The sequence below is a fragment of the Chiloscyllium plagiosum genome, unplaced genomic scaffold (assembly GCF_037043375.1).
Source record: "Chiloscyllium plagiosum isolate Xiang-an unplaced genomic scaffold, Cpla_swu_hap1 HiC_scaffold_16, whole genome shotgun sequence".
In the NCBI taxonomy this organism is placed as follows: Eukaryota; Metazoa; Chordata; class Chondrichthyes; order Orectolobiformes; family Hemiscylliidae; genus Chiloscyllium; species Chiloscyllium plagiosum.
In genome coordinates, this window is record NW_028270154.1 from 73,350,331 (window position 1) to 73,371,862 (window position 21,532).

Here is a 21,532-nt window from a genome sequence, read left to right on the forward strand (position 1 = left end):
CTAATTAGACTAAATTTCAATTCCAGATTTTATTATGTAAGTTTAAGTTATACCAGCTGCCTTGTTGATTTGAACCTATGCCTTCAGTGTCCTGCAGCACTTCATCCCTATCCCCATCCAATTTCCTCTTTCAAAGTCGTGAACCACATACTCTACAATGACTGTGGTCATCATAAATAATCCTTTTTTGTCCTCCAGGACATTTCTACAACCATTGCCATGATGAACTACAACACACTGTCAATACACCCTCTCCAGAGTCAGCTTACTCTTACTTGGTGTCAAGATTAGTGCTGGACAAACACAGCAGGTCGGACAGTGTCCGAGGAGCAGGAAAGTTGACATTTCAGGCAAAAGCCCTTCATCAGGAATGAGGCTGGAAGCCTCGGGTGTGGAGAGATAAATGGAGGTGGGGCTGGGGAGAAGGTAGTTGAGAGTGCAATAGGTGGATGGAAGTGGGGGTGAAGTTGATAGATCAGAGGGAAGGGTGGAGCGGATAGGTGGGACAGGTCATGAGGATGGTGTTGAACTGGAAAGTTGGAACTGGGGTAAAGTAGAGGAAGGGGAAATAAAGAAACCGGTGAAGTCAACATTGGTGCCCTGGGGTTGAAGGGTTCCGAGGCGGAAGATGAAGTGTTCTTCCTCCAGGCATTGGGTGTTAAGGGAGTAGTGATGGAGGAGGCCCAGGACGTGTGTGTCTTCGGCAGAGTGGAAGGGGGAGTTGAAATGTTCGGCCATGGGGCAGTGGGGTTGATTGGTGCGGGTATCCCGGAAATGTTCTGCCCTCTCCTATTCAATTGTAGTCAGGGTATCTCCAGAAATAACTAGACTTCCTGCTCCTGCATTACATCTGGAGATCTGTCATGGGGTTCCTTCTTCACCTTCTGCCCCTTGATAATATTAGCCAAAGACTTATGGGGTCTGATTTTAACTCACTCAAAACTCACTCACTTACATGATAAAATTAGGTCTTTGTTTTACACAGAGTCAGGTTGTTGTAAATAGAACATATAGCTCCACCTCTCCATCATCACTTTCAATCTTCCTACTCTTCCTTTCTGTTGTCAGGCATCTCAATGAACTATACTTTCCCCAGAAAATGGTCCACCAACAAATTTCATTCCTGAGCTGCTGATTCCATTGTTCTCCTTGGTCATTACTTCATGCTGAACCAGATCTTGGTGCCCTATTTCACTCTGAGCTGAGCTACCAATCACATCTGCTCTCCATAACAAACATTATGTACTTTCTCATTAATATTTTTCACCTCTGCCTCTGCCACAGCCCATTTGTCACTGAAATTCTCATTCATAATCTCCACAGTGAACTATTCCAAGATCTTCCTGATCAAGCCTCTCATTCTGACCCCCATTAACTTTAGATTAGATTAGATTAGATTACTAGATTAGATTAGATTACTTACAGTGTGGAAACAGGCCCTTCGGCCCAACAAGTCCACACCGCCCCGCCGAAGCGTAACCCACCCATACTCCTACATTTACCTCTTACCTAACACTACGGGCAATTTAGTATGGCCAATTCACCTGACCCGCACATCTTTGGACTGTGATGATCCCAAAACTTCACATGATCCCAAAACTTTAATGTCTGCATGTTATTCCACACACTGTTCATTCATCATATCCATCTGTAGTTCCCAATGCCCTAACAATTTAAAATTGTCAATCTTACACTTAAGACTTTTTATGGACTGTTGACTCCCTATCTCCATGCTATCCTTCACCCTTTTAACCTACTCCTGCACTCTTCAGTTCTTTAACTCCACCTCTTTGTCCATCCCTCTTCCCTTTGCCCCACAATTGACAGCCATGTCTTATGGATCCTCGGCCCCATATTCTGGAATTTCTTCCACAAAATATTGTGTGTCAACACTTATCTCACTTCCTGAAGCATCATGCCAATTAAGGCACCATATTTTGCCGTATGAAGCTTCTGTGAACCATCTTGACACATTTTTCCTAGGTGATATATAAATGTTATTTGTTGTTATCATAAAATTAGCAGACAAAAGACTGTTGTAATAACACAGATCCAGGGTAACATAGCAACAGAAGGAAAGCATTTGAAATAACTCCACGATGGCCGTTTTCCTGTCACCACGTCACCCTTTATTTACTCAGGCACAGTACATGACACTGACCCAGTTAAGTCAGAGCTGGCTTTGAGAGCGAACATGACCTGTCAGCCACGACTCCCCGAATGGACCAGGTTAACATTCTCAATCAGCAAACTCACATTCTATGAAATCCACCTGGCTGACCTCATTCCAATCACTACAACATTCAGCCCCTCAAGTATATTCTGCCATTCACTTCATTCATTGCTCAGCTGTTCCCCAACTTCACACTCTCAACTTTTCTCCAATCTCTTGTTATCTTTATCCAACAGATATCTACTCATTCTTCCCTTGAAAGTTTCTATTAGTATTTGCAACCTTTTAAATGAGCAAGATCTCCAGTAACACCTCTTTCCAAAACATAGCTTCTGATTTTACTCTACTTGGTTTGACTGTAATATCAAGATTGTGCTCCCTTTTTCTTGATGCCCCCACCTATAATCAATCTTTTTTATACATTCACTGTTGAATCTCTTTATTGTTTTAAATATCTAGATCAGCACAGCTCTTGATAGTCTAAAATTTAAAATCAAAGGGTTACTGTTTACAACCTGACCTCATAATTGAACTTGTAAGGTCAAGTGTTATTCTAACCAATTTGCACTGCAATCCTCTACAAACAAATCAAGCAGTTACAATGTTATAATAAATACAGAGCTCCTTTTGTTGATAGACATATTCAATATAAAAAATCAATTTTCAATGATCATTTGTATATTACATAAAAGCCAGTAAATCAGTTTACTGCACTATTGCATTGTCTATGCTCTGCAGCGTCAACACATGACTATGCATCTCTCTCAGAGCACCCTTCTCTTCCTTCACGCCCAAGGATCACAGTGAAGAAAAGGTGGTGTGTGTGTGTGTGTGTGTGTGTGTGTGTGGGGGGGGGGGCGGGGGAAGTGGGAGGCGGTGGACAAGATTTGTATAATATGGCCTGTAATCTCATCACCAGAATCCTCAGCCATGCCTTTCACTATTCCCACAATATCAAACCACCACCAAGTCTGGATCCACTCTGAGCATTTCTTACAGCAGCAAACCTTTCCCCCTACTTTCCCCTCAGTTCCCTCCTTCACTGGCTCTGTGCTAACCATATTGGGTGAAAGAAAGGTCCCTGTTTCCCAGTTATTATAATCGCAGTCCTGAAGAAGGGTCACTGGACCCAAAACATCAACTCTGATTTCTCTCCACAGATGCTGCCAGACCTGCTGAGATTTTCCAGCAATTTCTGTTTTTGTGTGCAATGTACCCTCAGGTCTGACTTGCTGATAGCCACTTCCCACAACTGCTACATGACAGGTAGGCTAAAGATCCACTGGGAGAGGAAAAGAACCTCATAGAAATCTCCTCCACCTTTTCAGGTGACCGCAAACATTTGACGCCTTTCTTCTCAGCCTTTTCCTTCCAATGTCATTTCCATCTCCCAGACTGTTCTATGTCATTGCCTCTCACTATCTCTGTGTTTGCCATAGCCAGATGGAGTTTCGTATTTTGCATTGATAAGCTTCCTCTTTATAGTGAGAATCTGTTCATTAGAAATAAACTTCCAAACTGAAGGAATGGTGGAATTCATAAAGTGTAAAAGTCCTTATTCTTCTGTCAGCAATTTATCACCCCCTTCGAAGGCACTGACTCTTTTAACATCTGATGAAATAATCTTAAGGAAAAGGGACTTGCATTTAAATCATATCTTTCCCATCCTCAGGATACACAAACCCACTTTGCAGACAATTAAATATCTTCAATATGCAGTCAAAGTTTAACATACAATTTCTGTAGTGCAAAATCCCACAATCAGCATTGTGACAAGAACCATATCACTTGCTTTGTTCATGTTGCTTGAAAGATAAACACTGTCCCACAATGTTAGGAAAATCCCCCTGTTATCTGTCAAAATAGTGCCATGGAAGCCTTTACATCCACCTGAAGCAACTGATAGAGCAGCACTACCTCAATTCCCCAGCACAGATTATTTGCTCAAGTCTCTGCAGTTGTATTTGAAACCACAAACATTCCAAATGAGGGGCAAGAGTGCTACCAGTAGAGGAACAGGTGACAGCAGCTGAATAATTTCTTCGTTCTCGTATTATTTTGAAATACATGAAAGCTAATTTTCTCACTGTGTTTGTGTTCAACAGCTGGATTGGAAAGACTGTGAAAAAGTTGTTAAAAAGAACAGTATTACTGGGCAGAGATTTCTGGTAAGTCTTTATGGCTTGTTTTTAGAACTCTTCTGATGGCCTGAAAATTGTATTCCATCCGTGGTAAGGCTTCTAATTACCCTTTGTAAAGTCAATAGTATAGGAATGGCTGGAGCCATATTATTGCAGGTGTTTCATCAGTGGGGCTGGATGGAAGCTGTGAGAGTCAAGATTAGAGTGGTGTTGGAAAAGCACAGCAGGTCAGGCAGCGTCCTAGGAGCAGAAAAATCGATGTTTTGGGCAAAAGCCCTTCATCAGGAATGAGGCTGGGCATCTGGTGGGTGGAGAGATAAATGGGAGAGGGGTGGGGCTGGGGGGAAGGTAGCTGAGAGTGCAATAAGTGGATGGAGGTGGGGGTAATGGTGATAGGGTCAGAGAGGAGGGTGGAGGGAATACATGGGAAGGAAGATTTCACAGATGGGACAGGTTGGGTTGGAACTAGGGTAAGGCGGGAGGAGGGAAGATGGGGAAACCGGTGAAGTACTCATTGATGCCATGGGGTTGAAGGGTCCTGAGACAGAAGATGAGGGTTCTCTCTCCAGGCGTCAGGTGGTGAGGGAGTGGCAATGGAGGAGGCCCAGGACCTGCAATATCCTCGGCAGAGTGAGAGGGGGAGTTAAAATGTTCAACCATGGGGCGGTAGGGTTGATTGATGCAGGTGTCCCAGAGATGTTCTCTGAAGCGCTCTGCAAGTAGACGTCCAGTCTCCCCAGTGTAGAGGAGACCGCATCGGGAACGACGGATACAGTAAATGACATGTGTGGAAGTGCAGATGGAACTTTGATGGATGTGGAAGGCTCCTTTGGGGTGAGGGGGAAGATGTGGGCACAGATTTTGCAATTCCTGCGGAGGCAGGGAAAGTCCATGAGGGTTGTTAGGGGCTGTGGACCTGACCAGGTAGTCACGGAAGGGACGATCTTTATGGAAAGTGGATAGGGGTTGGGAGCAAAATATATCTCTGGTGGTGGAGTCCTGGTGGTGGTAGGCTGTGAGAGGGCAGGATTGCTAACATGAAGATTTGGAAAAATTATGGAGATTATTAAAATTACAGAGGAACCAGGCAAGGGGATTGCTGTTTTCTGTCTGGGGAGAGGGCTTGTCCTTTCATCACCTTCACTGGCTGACTACTCTTCCACTGCAGTTTACAACCACTGGCCTGCCCTCTATGGTACTCTACACCATCAACTCTACAAAGACTCTGGGCAACACCCATCACCTGTGTACTGCTGGTCCATAAGAAGATTCACAGAAAATTAGGACAGTACCATGTTTAGGCTTACTGAATGTTACACACTCAATGCACTCAACGATAAAGATTAGGTTTGAAAAGATTCTTACTTCAAAACTCAACCTGAAAGACATCAGAAGTACAGATTTACTGTCAGATTTCCTGAGGTGTAACATTTCAGTTGTGCATTAAGCTTACAATGGAATAAAGTCCAGTAAAAGTATGCATGAGAAAAGAAAGTTAATCTTTGTCTTCCACATCACTGACAAAAAAAATGAATAAGATGAAATATTACGATAAACTGCTGACACAGGAAAGTAATCCAGTCAGAAATGCACCAAACAGCAAAATCTGATTCCTCGTTGCAAACTATCTACAGTACAAACTTCCATTTATGAATATTACTTCCTGCGCCACAGCCCTGCATACACTTTTCAATTTCAGTATTTCACATTAAAAATGCAAAGTCAAAAATCATACAATGCATGGTTATTGTCCAACAACTTTATTTGAAACCACAAGCTTTAGGAGCCCCCATTCCTTTCTCAGGCAGCTAGACATGCAGATAGACATAGATATACAGTATTGGAAAGTGAAACTCATTAAAATGAGACTGAGATGAATACATTTGTGTTATGTAAGTGTACCAAAGGAAGATGGATCAAAGACAGGTAAATGGAGTTAAGGTAGAGATTGGATGATGGAGTAAGCTGAAAGGGCTGAATGGTCTTCTCCTGTTCCTAGGCTTTTTGGTAATCTTTAGAAATAGCTTTGGGAGCTCACATCTATTTTATTGAATGGTCGTCATGCTGTTGTTACTTTTAACTAAAATGTACAGCTGCAGTGCCTCATTACCCTGCTTCTTTTATTAACCCTAGGGAACATGGGAATCTCTATTATAGCTATCATTTATTGTCCATCTTTAATTATCTTTGATGATCCACCTTATTGAACCACAGGCCCTCGTGGAAGGGATTTTGACAAGCAACACTGAAGGAATATGTAATATTCCCAAGTCACAATGATGTATGGCTTGGAGGGCACTTGCAGGAAGTTACAACTCCCATGTATCTTCTGCCCTTGTCCATCTACATGCTACAGGCCATAGGTTTCGAAGTTATTATTGAAGGAGCGTTGGTAAGTTGCTGCAATGCAACCTGTAGATAATGCACTCAGTTGCCATTGGGTATCAGTGGTGGAGAACATGAAAGGTGAAGGTGAAGCACAGATCAAGCAGGCTTGCCTTTCCCTGAATAGTATCAAGCTTCTTGAGTGTTTCTGGAGCTCAGTCAAGTGGGGAGCATTTGATTGCACCCCTCGTAGATGGTGGATAGGATTTAGAGAGTTAGAGGTGAATTGCTCTATATAGATATCCCAGCCTCTAATTTGCTTTTGTAACCACTTTGTTTATATATCTAATTCATTTCAGTTTCTAGTCGATGATAACTCCCAGTATGCTGTTGATAATTGTAATGCCACTGAATATCAAGGGACGAACTTTAGATTTTCTCTTGGTGATGGTCATTCCCTGATAGTGAATGTATCATCCCAGGCTTGGAACATGCAACATGCAAGAAAGTAAGGTGAAAGATCTGTGCCTTTTCCATCTCAGCAGCCTTTATCCCACAAATCAAAACTTTGAGGAAATCTGAGGTCTTGTTGCATATAGAGACAGATCGGTTTCAGTAACTGAGGAGAAGTGAATGATACTGAAGGTTATGTAATCATCAGCAAATATCCCCACATCTGACCTAATGATGGAGGGAAGGTCATTGATAAAGCAGTTGAAAACAGTTGGGCCAAGGGTACTACACTGAAGATGCAGAGTACTCTGCAGAGATGTCCTGGAACTGAGATGACTGACCTCCAACAACCATAACCATCTTTCACTGTATCAAATATGATTCCAACTAATGAATGGTTTTCCCCAAATATTAGTTGGGGAAGTTTTGCTTGGTCTCCATGATACCACATTCTGTCAGTTGCAGCCTTGCTTTCAAGGAATGTCACTTTTGCTTCAATTCTGGAATCTTCATTCTTGGACCATGGCTGTGAGTGAGGTCAGGAGCTGAGTGGCCTTGGTGGAACCCAAACAGATTGTCAGTGAGCATATTACTGCTATGTAAATGCCATTTGATAGCACTGTAGATGACACCTTTGATCACTTTGATGATCAAGAATAAACTGATGGGAAAGGAACAGACTGAATTGATTTACCCAGCTTTTTGTATGCAGGACATACCTGGACAAGTTTATCCATTGTCTGGTAGGTGCCAGTATTATAGCCAAACTGGAACAGCTAATCTCAGGATGAAGTTAGTCCTGGAACAGAAGTACTATTGCTGAGATGTTGTCAAAGCCAATAGACTACAATATTTGTTGCTGTCAGCTGTTTCTTGATATCATGTGAAGTGAATCGAATTGGCTGAAGACTGGCATCTATGATGCTGGGGACCTCAGGAGGAGACTAAAATAGATTGTCCATTCAATACTCAATGATGATTATTGTAAATATTTCAGTATAGTCTTTTGCTCTGATGTGCTGCATTCCTCCGTTATAAATTTCTAGACCCTCTTCCTCCAGTAACTCCTTTAATTGTCCACCATCATTCGCAGCTGGATGTGGCAGGCCTGAAGAGGTTAGATCTGATTTGTTAGCTATGAGATGATTTAGTTTGGTCAATCACTTGCTGCTTGTGCTGTTTGGCACAGTATTTCTTGTCACTTGACCAATTTGATATCCCATTTTTAGGCATGCCTCATGCTGCTCTTGGCATGCCTTCCCGCACTCTCCATTGAACTAGGAATGATCCCCTGGCTTATCAGTAATACTCGAGTGGGGATATGCCAGGCCACAAGGTTGGAGTATATGTTGGAGCATGATTCTGCTGCTATTGAAGGCTCACAGTACCTCATGGATACTCAGTTTTGAGTTACTAGATACGTTCAAAATCAATCCCATTTAACGTGGTAATAGTGCCAAATAAAATGATAAAACATGTTCTCAATATGAAAATGAAAAAGATTGGGAGGTCATCCCTATCAATGCAGATGTGGACAGATATATCTTCAGTAGGTAGGTTGGTGAAGACAAATTCAAATAGCATTTTAGCTTGTGATTGTTCTTTGATAGCTGCTGCAGATCCAGACCTCTAGATATTTAATCAAAAATGATTAATTAACATCAAAATGTCTGAGATGGTAAAAGTTGATGTATGTATGAAAAGTAACTCATCTGGGTGACATCTTGCCATTTGGCTAGATTGTACTTTTGGTGGAATACTTTTGGGATGGCATGGTGGCTTAGTGGTTAGCACTGCTGCCTCACAGTGCCAGGGACCTCCAGCGACTGTCTGTGTGGAGTTTGCACATTCTCCCCGTGTCTGTGTGGGTTTCCTCTGGGTGTTCTGGTTTCCTCCTACAATCCAAAGATGTGGAGGTTAAGTGAATTGGCCGTGCTAAATTGTCCATGGCGTTAGGTGCATTGGTTAGGAATAAATGTAGGGTCTGGGTGGACTTGTTGGGCTGAGGAGCCTGTTTCCACACTGTAGGGATTCTAATTCTTAACAAAAATACTTTCCAATTTGTTCTGGTTGTACATCAATTCATTGCTGTAAAAAGATGACAATTTGTTTTATTCTGTCATGGAACTAGGGCATCGCTGGCTCGACCAGCATTTATTGTCTGTTCCTTGTTGTATTTGAGAAAGTGTTGGTAAGATGTTTTCATGAACTACTGCAATCCATGTTATGTAGGTAGATCCACAATGCCATTAGGGACAGAATTTGGAACAGTGACAATGAAAGATCAGCAATATATTTCCAAGGCAGGCTGGTGAGTAGCTTGGAGGGGAACTTACAGGTAGTGGTTTTCCATGTATCTGTTGTCCTTGCCCTTCTAAATGGAAGTGGTTGTGGGTCTAACAATCTTGGGTGAATTTCTGCAGTGCATTTTGTAGATAGTATACCCTGTTGCAACTGATTGTCAGTGGTGGAGGGGTGGATGGTTGTGGATGTGGTGCCAATCAAGCCGATTGTTTAAAGACCATAATTTCCCCACACATGTGGTTGAAGATGCCCTCCAACGCATCTCATCCACGTCCCACACGTCCACCCTAAAACCCCACCCCTTCAACCGCAACAAGGACAAAACCCCCCCCTTGTCCTCACCTTCCACCCCACTAACCTCCGCATAAACCGCATCATCTGCTGACATTTCCACCACCTACAAACGTACCCCACCACCAAGGATATATTTCCCTCCCCACCCCTATCCACTTTCAGCAAAGACCGTTCCCTCCGTGACTACCTGGTCAGGTCCACGCCCCCCAACAACCCACCCTCCCTTCCTGGCACCTTCCCCTGCCACCATAAGAATTGCAAAACCTGCGCCCACACCTCCCCCTTCACCTCCATCCAAGGCCCCAAAGGATCCTTCCACATCCAACAAAATTTCACCTGCACATCCACAACTGTCATTCATTGTATCCTTGCTCCTAATGTGGTCTCCTTTACATTGGGGAGACTGGACGCCTTCTTGTGGAACGCTTCAGGGAACATCTCCGAGACACCCACACCAATCAACCCCACCGCCCAGTGGCTGAACATTTCAACTCCCACTCTGACTCTGCTGAGGACATGCAGGTCCTGCGCCTGCTCCATCGCCACTCCCACACCACCTGACACCTAGAGGAAGAACGCCTCATTTTCCGCCACTTCAACCCCAGGGCATCAATGTGGACTAGTTTCCTAATTTCCCATCCCCACACCTTACCCCAGTTCCAACCTGCCAGCTCAGCACCATCCTCATGACCTGTCCTACCTGCCAATCTTCCTTCCCACCTCCACTCCGTCATCCTCTCCGACCTATCACCTTCAGCCCCACCTCCCTCCACCTATTGCACTCTTAGCTACCTTTTCCCCAGCCCCATCCCCCTCCCATTTATCTCTCCATCCTGGAGGCTCACTGCCTCATGCCTGATGAAGAGCTTTGGTCTGAAACATCAATTTTCTTGCTCCTTGGATGCTGTCTGACCTGCTGTGCTTTTCCAGCACCAGTCTAATCTTGATAATTATTGGGAAGGTACCAAGCTTCTTTAGCATTGTTGGAGCTACACTCATCCAGGATGGTGTGAGTATTCATCAACACTCCTAACTTGTGCCGCGTAGATGGTGGACAAGCTTTGGGGAGTCAGGAGGTGAGTGACCCATTGTTGTATTCCTTGCCTCTGATCTGCCCTTGCAGGCATTTTGTTTATATGATGAGTCCAGTTGACTTTTGGTCAATGGTAATCCGCAGGATGTTGATAGTGAGGAATTCAATGATGGCAATACCACCGAATATCAAGGAGAGGTGTTTGTCCCTTTTTGGGGATGGTCATTGTTTGCATGACACTTGAAATCCAAGCCTGGATATTGTCCAAGTCTTGTTTCATTTAAACATGGACAGTTTCAATATCTGGGGAGTTGTGAATGCCACTGATGATTGTGCTATCATCAACAAACATCCCCACTTCTGACCATATGATGGAGGGAAGGTCATTGATGAAGCTGCTGAAGATGATTGGGATGAGCACACTACCCTAAGGAACTGCTGCAGAGGTGTCTTGAAGTTGAGATGACTGACCTCCAACAACCTCAACCATCTTCCTTCATGCCAGGTCTAACTCCAACAATGGAGAGCCCCTGTTTCCCACTGATTCCAGCTTTGCTGAGGCATATTGATGCCATATATGGTTGAATGCAGCCTTGGTGTCAAGGGCTGTCACTCTCACCTCACCTCTGGCATTCAGCTCTTTTGTCCATATTTGAACTAAGGCTGTAATGATGTCAGGAGCTGAGTGGTCATGGCAGAAACTGGGTGCCACTGAGCAGGTTATTGCTGAGCAGGTGCTGCTTGATAGCACTGTTAATGATACCTTCCATTACTTGACAGGCAATTGAGTGTAGACTGATGGTGTGGTAATTGGCTGGGTAGGATTTGTCCTGATTTCTGTGTACAGGACATACCTGGGCAATTTTCTGCATTGTCAGGGAGATGCCAGTTTTATAACTTGCAGAAACAGCTTGGCTAGGGGTACAGCAAGTTCTGGAGCACAAGTCTTCAGTGCTGTTGCTGGAATGTTGTAGGGCCCATAGCCTTTGCAGTATCCAGTGCCTCCAACCATTTCTTATATCATATGAAATGAATCAAATTGACTGAAGACTGGCATCTGTGATGCTGGAGACCACTGGAGGAGGCCGAGGTGAATTATCCACTTGGTGCTTCTGGCTGAAGATTGTTGTAAATGCTTCAGCCTTATCTTCTGCATTAATGTCAGAGAGGCATAGAGGTCTACAGCACAGAAACAGGACTTTTGGCCCAACTTGCCCAGGCCACCCAGTTTGCACAATTTAACTTGTCCTTCCCAACATACCTATACCATTCATATACCTGTCTAAATGTTTCTTAAGTGACAAAATTGTACTTGCTTCAATCATTACCTTTGGCAGCCCATTTCAGACACTCACCACTCTCTGTGTGAAAAGAATTGCCCCTCTGGACCCTTTTGTATCTCTCCCCTCAAATTTAAACCTGTGCCCTCTAATTTTAGACTCCCCTAGCCAGGGGAAATGTTGTTGCCCATCTACCTGATTTGTCCCTCTCATGATTTTATAGACATCTATAAGGTCAAGTCTTAATCTCCTGTGCTCCAGGGAAAATATGTCCCAGCCTATCCAACCTCTCCTTATAACTCAAAGCTTCCAATCCAGGAAGCATCCCAGTAAATCTTTTCTACACTATTTCTTTTTTAATAATATCCTTGACATAATAGGGTGACCAGAACTGCACATAGTATTGCAAATGTGGTCTCACCAACATCTTGTACGACTGCAACAAAACTTCTCAACTCCTATACTCAATGCCTATTCCTGATGAAGGGCTTTTGCCCGAACTCGATTTTCCTGCTCCTCGGATGCTGCCTGACCTATTGTGCTTTTCCAGCACCACACTGATCTAAACTCCTATACTCAATGCTCTGACCAATGAAAGCAAGAATGCTGAAAGCCTTCTTCACCACCTTGTCTACCTGTGACTTTACTTGCAAGGAGTGAACCTCCACCTTTTTGTTCTCTAACTCTCTAGGGTTCTACCATTGACTGTGTTGGTCCTGCTCTGGTGTGCCTTACCAAATGCAACACCTTGCATATATCTAAATTAAACTCCATCTGCCATTCCTCAGCCTACTGACCAGCAGTCAGACCATGTGGAGGCCCTATGCACAGGTCTGCTGCGGAGAGCCCTTGGATGAACCTGTGATATTTATCTTTTTGACTTGCTTTTCTGAGCTATGGTTATACTATGTACGGTTGTAATGTAACTTTTTTTCTTTGTTTCTCTATTCTGTAACTAAGGATTGTACTCAGGTACTGTGTTCCTAAGATGACACTGTGTGTTGGTGACATTGTTACACTGTAACAAATCTGTAACTGAAGAAGCTGTACTTAGGTATCTTTGTACTTAAGTTAGCACTCTAAGTGGCGGCTTATAAACTTTTCATTGCACTCATTTGAGTATATTTGACAATGAAGCTAATTCATTCAATTCATGAAATTCTTCAGCTCCCAGTGTTGTGAACACTGTCACAAAACATTTAGAACCTCCCCTGCATCCTCTGCCTCCACTCCTAGGTTACTTGTTTTGTCTTCAATAGGGGCTATTCTATTTTTGGTTGTCCTTTTACTCCTTATACATTGTAAAACATGTTTGGATTTTCCTTGATATTACCTATTTTATTCCATGTCCTCTCTCTGCTTTCTTAATTTCCTTTTTAATTTCATGTTGACATGTCCTGTTCTTATCTAGGCTTTTCTGCAGAATTAATAGCAATCTGTTTTAGATATATTTGCTTTTTTTTTTCCTTACCTTACCCTCTATTCACCTTCTCATTCAGTAGGCTATGGCTGTCCTACTCTTTTCTTTTTGGTAAAATGCTTACTGTGACCCCTTGAATCTCCTGTTTGAATGCCTCAATTTCTATGATGTTGATTTATCTTTGTATTTCAGTTTCCAGTCCAGTTTGACTAAATTGTTTATCAGTTGGTAAAATCGGCCTTCCTGTGCCAAGATAGAACCTTTATTCTAATCCTGTTTTTGTCCTTTTCCATAATGATGTTAAATCTCACCAATTAATTATCATAACCAGTGCTGTCCCAGTAGTTATCATTTTACACATCCAGCTTCCTTCCCTAAAATTAAATCCAGAATGCCATGCTACTCCATGGATTAGAAAAGTCCAAACTTGCACAGTTTTTCAAGTTACTCCAAAATGTGGTGACAAAGGCACAAACTGGGAAAAGACAGGTTTGACTCTAACTCAAAGATAAACAACAAACTGCAGATGTTGGAGATCTGAAACAAATAAATAATAGAAATTACTTGAAAAACTCAGCAAGTCTAGCAGCATTTGTGCAGAGAAAGCAGTTCGCATTCCAAGTTCCGTGAAGAAGAGCACTGGCCGAGTGTCTATGGTGATGGGTCTAACTGTTATAGATTGGTGCCAATATCAAAGTCAAGAGAATCTAGGACCCTGATTGAAATACTGAGAAATGATTGGTGAAGTGGGTCTCGCAAATGCAGTCATTTTTTACCAGTTACTGAACAACCTACACAATGGGGCAGTAAGGAGGGCTCTGTATGGTGGGAGGGGGAGCACTAAAGGCACCATTGAAAAGGTTTATTTTTATTTTGTGGGGCACAAGGAGACAAAAGCAAATCCTCAGCGCGAGCACGCGTACACACACACACACACACCAAATCGCCGAATCCTGGCATTATTCCCACATATACAGCCTTGATGTTCCAGTGGTGGGATTAATTTGGAACTGGAATCAAGCCATGGAGAGTGAGAGTGTGAATCATTGGAGCTAGTTTGCAATTGATATAGGGCTGTGGGAGAGAGCAGGACAGTAGCATTAGTTTGTGATTGAGCTATGGTGAGCAAGTGGGACAGTCAGAATGGTTTGTCATGATGTGGAGGTGCCGGTATTGGACTGGGGTGGGCAAAGTTAAAAATCATACAATACCAGGTTATAGTCCAATAGGTTTATTTGGAAGCACTAGTTTTCAAGGCGCTGCTTCTTCATCAGGTGATTGTAAAGCAGGACTATAAGACACAGAATTTATAGCTAAAGATTATAGTGTCACGCAACTGAAATGATAAACCTACATTAAATCTTTCATCTTTTAGAATGGATTTGCTCATTTTGGTTCTTTAATATGTAAATCCCAGAACATCCCAGATGGTTTGGGATTGATAAAGGACTATGCGGAGAGTACAGGGCAGTGACATTATTTTGTGATTGATATAGACTGTGGGTTAAAGGGTGGCTCAATGGATTAGTTTGAAACTGGAATAAGGTCATGGAGTGAGAATGGGGAATGAAATTAATTTGGGATTAATGTAGGGCCATGGGGAGAGCAGGGTAGTGGGATGAGCTTTGGATTGATATAGGATTATGGGAATGAATGGAGAAGTGGCACGTGTTTTGGATTGATGTAGAGTTGTGGTGACAGAGCATGACAGTGGGATTAGTTTGGGATTGATACAGGGTTGTGAGGAGAGTGGAGAAAAGGGATTAGTGTGTGATTGAGATAGAGTTATAAAGAGATTGAGATTAGTTTAGGATTGATACAGAGCTATACGGACACAGTGGGGCAATGAGGCGAAAGTGAGGACTGCAGATGCTGGAGATTAGAGTCAAGTTTAGAGTGGTGCTGGAAATGCACAGCAAGTCAGGCAGCATCCAAGAAGCAGGAAAATTGAAGTTTCGGGCAGGAGCCCTTCATCAGGGCAGTAGGGTAATGGGATGAGTTTTGTGATTTGAAACAAACTATGAGGGAAGAGTGGGTCAGAAGAATGAGTTTGTGATTGATACAGGGCTAGAGAGTGAGATAGAGAGCAAGGCAGTCGGATTTGTTTAAGATTGATACACGATGGTCCAAGTGGCTTCTTCCTGTGCAGGAATCTCTGGGTGCAGGCCAGACCTTTGGAATTATTCAAGGGAAATTAATAAATTTTATCTAATACTACCCTATTGATAACTGATTGCTGAATGTGCTTATTAAAACTTAATGCTTATTAAATACAACCTTTAAGCCATTTACATGTATCAAGATACAAAACAAGGTGTCATGTGAAAGTGTAAATCATATAAGAATAGAAATAGTTTAACATTAAAAAAGGCATTTTTGCAAATAAGGAGAGACATGGACTGGTAAAGTAATGTAAATAATGAAATTTTTGTTAATTCAATTTGGAGTCAGTGGATGATGCAGGATTCTGAAAGGCTGTGAAAGGAATCTCTCAGGATAATCTTTAGACTCAGTGACTCCCAAGAACTGTTATTTAGGTAGCTGGTGGATGAAGTTGGAGGGAGTGTTGGTTTTGGAGGGAGTTTGCAGTGGTCATGGAGAATATTAATGTTTATGGGTTGGGGGAGGAGAGAGAATCATGGAATTTGCACCCACTGGAAAGGCAGTACAGGTGGGCATGGGATTTACGAGGCAGAACATGATAGACTCAATGGACCAGCTGATCTTTTCCATCTAGTCTTTTTGAGTATTGTTTGAAATAGTTTCCCTATTATCAGGTTTCAGTAGTGACGTCTTGTGTTGTATTGCAACTTCTAAATCCGAAACTCGAAGTCTGAATCCCACTTATGGGTTCTCAAGTGTGTGCCATAACTTGGCTAGCAGGTCAGCTGTCAGCTTGTAAATCCCTCCAATATCCCAGACGATAAGAGCAGGAGAGTGTCCTGGTCAGTCACCCTGCAGTACACAATGTCAAACAACTGCAGTACATTGAGCAATAAATGAAGACCAATCCAATGGATGACCATTGCCAAACCCTCAGAAACAAGGTTGCAGAAGAAGGCCAAAGGTTTTAATAGGTTTCATACAAAATTGTAAAACTTAACCTAGTTTCATTTGCCACTCTTTATATCTTTATGCACCTGCTTTAAATTGATTCATTATATTTGATTTAAGTGTAACTACACTGAAAACAATGACATTTCTAAACAATTTTTTTTTTGATTTACAGAACATGTCTGAAAATGACATTCAAAAGTTCCCTACACTACGAGTGCCGTAAGTACTTCAATAGACAATAGACAATAGGTGCAGGAGTAGGCCATTCTGCCCTTTGAGCCAGCACCACCATTCATTATGATCATGGCTAATCATCCTCAATTAGTATCCTGTTCCTGCCTTATCCCCATAACCCTTAATTCCACTATCCTTAAGAGCTCTGTCCAACTCTTTCTTGAAAGTATCCAGAGACTTGGCCTCCACAGCCTTCTGGGACAGAGCATTCCATATACCCACCACTCTCTGGGTGAAGAAGTTTCTCCTCAACACTGTTCTAAGTGGACTACCCCTTATTTTTAAACTGTGTCCTCTGGTTCGGGACTCACCCATCAGTGGAAACATGCTTCCTGTCTCCAGAGTGTCCAACCATTTAATAATATTATATGTCTCAATCAGATCCCCTCTAGGCCATCTAAACTCAAACGTATTCAAGCCCAGTCGCTCCAATCTTTCAGTGTAAGATAGTCAGCCATTCTGGGAATTGACCTTGTGAACCTACGCTGCACTCTCTCAATAGCCAGAATGTCTTTCTTCAAATTTGGAGACCAAAACTGTGCACAATATTCCCGATGTGGTCTCACCAGGGCCCTGTACAGCTGCAGAAGGACCTCTTTGCTTCTATACTCAATTCCTCTTGTTATGAAGGCCAGCATGCATTGCTTTCTTCACTACCTGCTGTACCTGCATGCTTGTTTTCATTGACTGATGTACAAGAACACCTTGATCTCGTTGTACTGCCCTTTTACTTAACTTGACTCAATTTAGGTAGTAATCTGCCTTCCTGTTCTTGCCACCAAAGTGGATAACCACACATTTATCCATATTAAACTGCATCTGCCATGCATCCGTCCACTCACCTAGCCTGTCCAGGTCACCCTGTGTTCTCCTAACATCCTCCTAACATTGCAGAGATGATTTGAGGGTCACAGGCACAGTGTGGGATCTGTATAGTAGCATACAAATCGATCATGACAGGTTCTACATGTAGCACAGTGTAATGCTAGCTGTCAGTTGTCTGGCATGGAACAATTTCTAGTCTGTGCATGACAATTGGAACATGTCACATTGAGTCACCTTGTTCAGGACCAGCTCCATTTGTGCCTACACATTTGCAATATGCAATTCAACTGAATTATTTTATCAACTGATTGATCCTGACTTTTTCTGATTGTATAAACTGGGTGGCAATAAATTAACAGCCATATTACATCTCTCCCATTGACTAAGAAATGAAACTAGAGGGAATTGAAAAACTAGCTTTCGATTCACTGATCACCCGTTTTATACCTGGACAAAGTCAAGATGTATTTATGAAACTATTTGTTCAGCTGCTGCATTTGGATTGGAATTGAGAAATTATTTATTCCACCTCTTAAATACACATTGTTGTTTCCTATGTTTTTGAGAAAGAAATCATTGAACTTCTCATACATTTTGTTCTTACTAAATCATAGCACAGCATTATTCACACAAACCCAACAACAATGCATTCTGTACTTTACATAGTACATATAAAAATTTCTATAAAATTATCTGCTGAGTTTCAGGTGCGCCAATATATTAATTAAGGTATGTATATATTAATTAGTTATGTGTTTGTAATATTTGTCTATCCTTTTCCAAGACCATTGACCAATGCTAGTACAATGAAGTTCAATTGCCTAAGTGTAAAGGAGGAACTGCCTTACAAGCGGATGTCAGGTGTTCATCACTATGGTCTTTGCATCAAACCACAGAATTGTTATGCTACTGTAAGAGGCTTTATGGCCCACTGTGATCACATAGAGTTTACAGTGGCATGTCTGGTGTCAGATCCCAACAGGTCCATCATTTCTGATGAAGGGCTCCTGCCCGAAACCTGCTCCCCAGATGCTGCCTGACCTGCTGTGCTTTTCCAGCACCACTCTAATCTTGACTCTGAACTCCAGCATCTGCAGTCCTCCCTTTCGCCTCCAGAGATATTGTAGTCAAGCTCAATGACTGTGTCTTCTGTACTCATTGTTATGTTATTTCATGAGAAGGGCAGGACTTGTACAATTCAAAGTAGGGCCTTAGGTAGAATTGTAGAATAGAGAGGCCTAGGGATTCAGGTACATAATACTTTGAAGTTTGCATCACATATAGACAGAGTGGTTAAAAAGGCATTTAGCATGCTTGCTTTCATTGCTCAGAGCATTGAGTATAGGAATTGGGACTTCATGTTGAGGTTGTACAGGGCAGTAGTGAGGCCTCTTCTGGAGTACTGTGTCTAGTTCTGGTCACCCTATTTTAGAAAGGATATTATTAAGCTGGAGGAGGTTCAAAAGAGATATAGCAGGATGTTGCTGGGAATTGAGGGTTTGAATTATAAGGAGAGGCTGGATAGGCTTGACCTTTTTTCACTGGAGCATAGGCAGTTGAAGGCTGACCTTACAGACATTCATAAAATAATGAGAAGTATAGATAAGGTGAATGGCATGTATCTTTTCCTAGGGTGGGGGATTTCAAGATGAGGAGGCATATTTTTAAGGTGAAAAGAGAAAGATTTACAAAATACATGAGGGCATTTTTTTTTACATGTGCTTTATCTCCTCTATCAACTCTTATATCAGTCAGAGTTGATTGTACTTTGTCATGCACCTTGAGCTCTCTCAAAGTAGAATTAGTTAGCTAAAGGAATAAGTTTTCTTGTCTCTGTTAGGGATTAATAGCCTAATGGCAAACTTCACATACATTCCCAAGAATTAATAGTTGAGGCTAACTGAGAGTTTCAGGGTTAGTACCTAGAATGGAGATCAAGACGGGGTGATTAGCTCAAGGCTCAGGGTTCAAGTTGGCAGCAGGGAGGCCTGGCACTTTACACTCAGTTAAGATGCTTACTTTCTTTGTTGCAGTGGATTTTTAGGATTGGTTTCTCTCAGTGAGACCAGCTATCAACATGGGGAAAGGTTGTCTGTTGTCTGCCACCATCCACTGTAGCCAGTAGCATGTTCTCTGTCCATCTCAAGGACAGTTAAAGATGGACAATAAGTGCTGGCCTTGCTAGCGATCCTGACAGCCCTTCAATATATAAATAGAAAGAGATATTGAGGCCCCTGAACAGTCAGAGATCTGGCTAAGATAAAGTTCCAGGCTGAGGCTGCATCACTCCTTCCTATTGAGATGCTGATGAATGAGATGGATCCTCTCTCACTTCCTTTACAGAACAGCACCTCCTCCCTTCCTGCCCTGGCTCCTTTATCTTCTATGAAGGTTGGTCATTATGGTTAAAATGTTGAGAAGCATCAACCTCCAACATTATTTCTTTCATGGTCTTCTGCCTTCCTTGTAGAATGTCCTTCAATGAGACATTTTATAGAAGTTTTATTTGAAAAGTTTTGCATATAAATGCTCAGAGGCCAAAGTATTGTGGTGTCTCTGCAGGTCCTCATTGTTCTGGCATGGTCATCAACTTGGAGTTTCCTGGCTCAGGATAGATTCCTTGATTGATAGAACTGGGAAAGTTATTCAGAGGCATTGTATTCAGAGACTTGTATTCAGAGGCATTTCTTGCTTTTTAAGATAAGTCCAACAGGGGTGACCTGTTATCATTAGTGAGTATAGGTTTTGGTCATGCTCTTCTTTGTATTTACTCAGCACCGATGTCAGACCATAGACCAAAGGATGTAGTAACAAAATTAAGTCATTTGGTCCATCGAGTTTGCTTCACCGTTCACTGAGATCGTGGCTGAACTAATAATCTTCAAATTTGCTTTCCTGCCTTATCCCCATATTTCTAGATTCCCTTAATAATTAAACATATATCTTTCTCAGCCTTGAATAATTTTAATGACCATCCTCTGACAGAAAAAGCTTCCTCCTCCTCCATGTGTTTAATTTGCAATCTTTACTCTGAGATTATGTCCTCTGGTCCTAGACTTTCCCACAAGGGAAAATAACCTTTCCACAACTACTCTGTCAAGTCCTCTAAGAGCCTTAAATGTTTCATTAAGGTCTCGTCCCATTATTCTAAATTCCTAATGAGAACAAGTCCAACATATTGAATCTTTCATCATAAGACAGTCCCTGCATATCCAGGATCAACTTACTGAACCTTCTTTGGATAGCCTTTCCTTGGGTCATAGTATTAGTGAATCATTTGCAATAAAAATGTATCCACGAATACTTTTTCCATATACCTCCGAAAAAATTGATGGATTAACCAAAGGGTGGTCTCTGAAAGCAGTATCTTCCAAATGATGTCTGAAGTTAGTGAGTTCTTGAGATCCCTCTACATCATGAAAGGCCAATATCCAAGTTTGTAGTCCCACTTGGAAAGTAATATTGTTCCTGTGAATTTGGATTTCCATTGTTTTAGCATTGTTATCTTGTGTAAGCATCTCCTTAAAGTAATACTTAGATATCTTGCATCCAAGTACACCCAGATTGTGCCATCTTTCCACCACTTGTACTGCCCAAGCTGGGGTGGTGATACCCAAAACAATGCTGTTTCACACCATATTTTCCAATGTGACCCTCTACACTACATTTTCTGGGAGGATTAAGTGACTGAGTTATATTTTCCCTGACGAGGAGAAAGTGAGGTCTGCAGATGCTGGAGATCAAAGCTGAAACTTTATTGCTGGAACAGCACAGCAGGTCAGGCAGCATCTAGGGAACAGAAGATTCGACGTTTCGGGCACATGCCCTTCTTCAGGAATGAGCAGAGAGTGTTCAGCAGGAGAAGATAAAAGGTAGGGAGGAGGGACTTGGAGGAGGGGCGTTGGAAATGTGATAGGTGGAAAGAGGTCAAGGTGAGGGTGATAGGTCAGAGTAGGGTGGAGGCGGAGAGGTCAAGAAGAAGACTGCAGGTCA

At 42.3% G+C, this 21,532-nt stretch overlaps 1 protein-coding gene across 1 annotated transcript in view; it reads left to right on the forward strand.

Moving 5' to 3' along the window:
* Positions 1–21,532, forward strand: part of lcp2a (lymphocyte cytosolic protein 2a) — a 157,570-nt gene that overhangs the window by 5,938 nt on the left and 130,100 nt on the right. The window contains exons 2-3 of the mRNA XM_043703923.2: positions 4,279–4,341; positions 16,653–16,699. Coding sequence (XP_043559858.1) covers positions 4,279–4,341; positions 16,653–16,699 — 110 coding nt within the window. The remainder of the gene's footprint in view (positions 1–4,278; positions 4,342–16,652; positions 16,700–21,532) is intronic.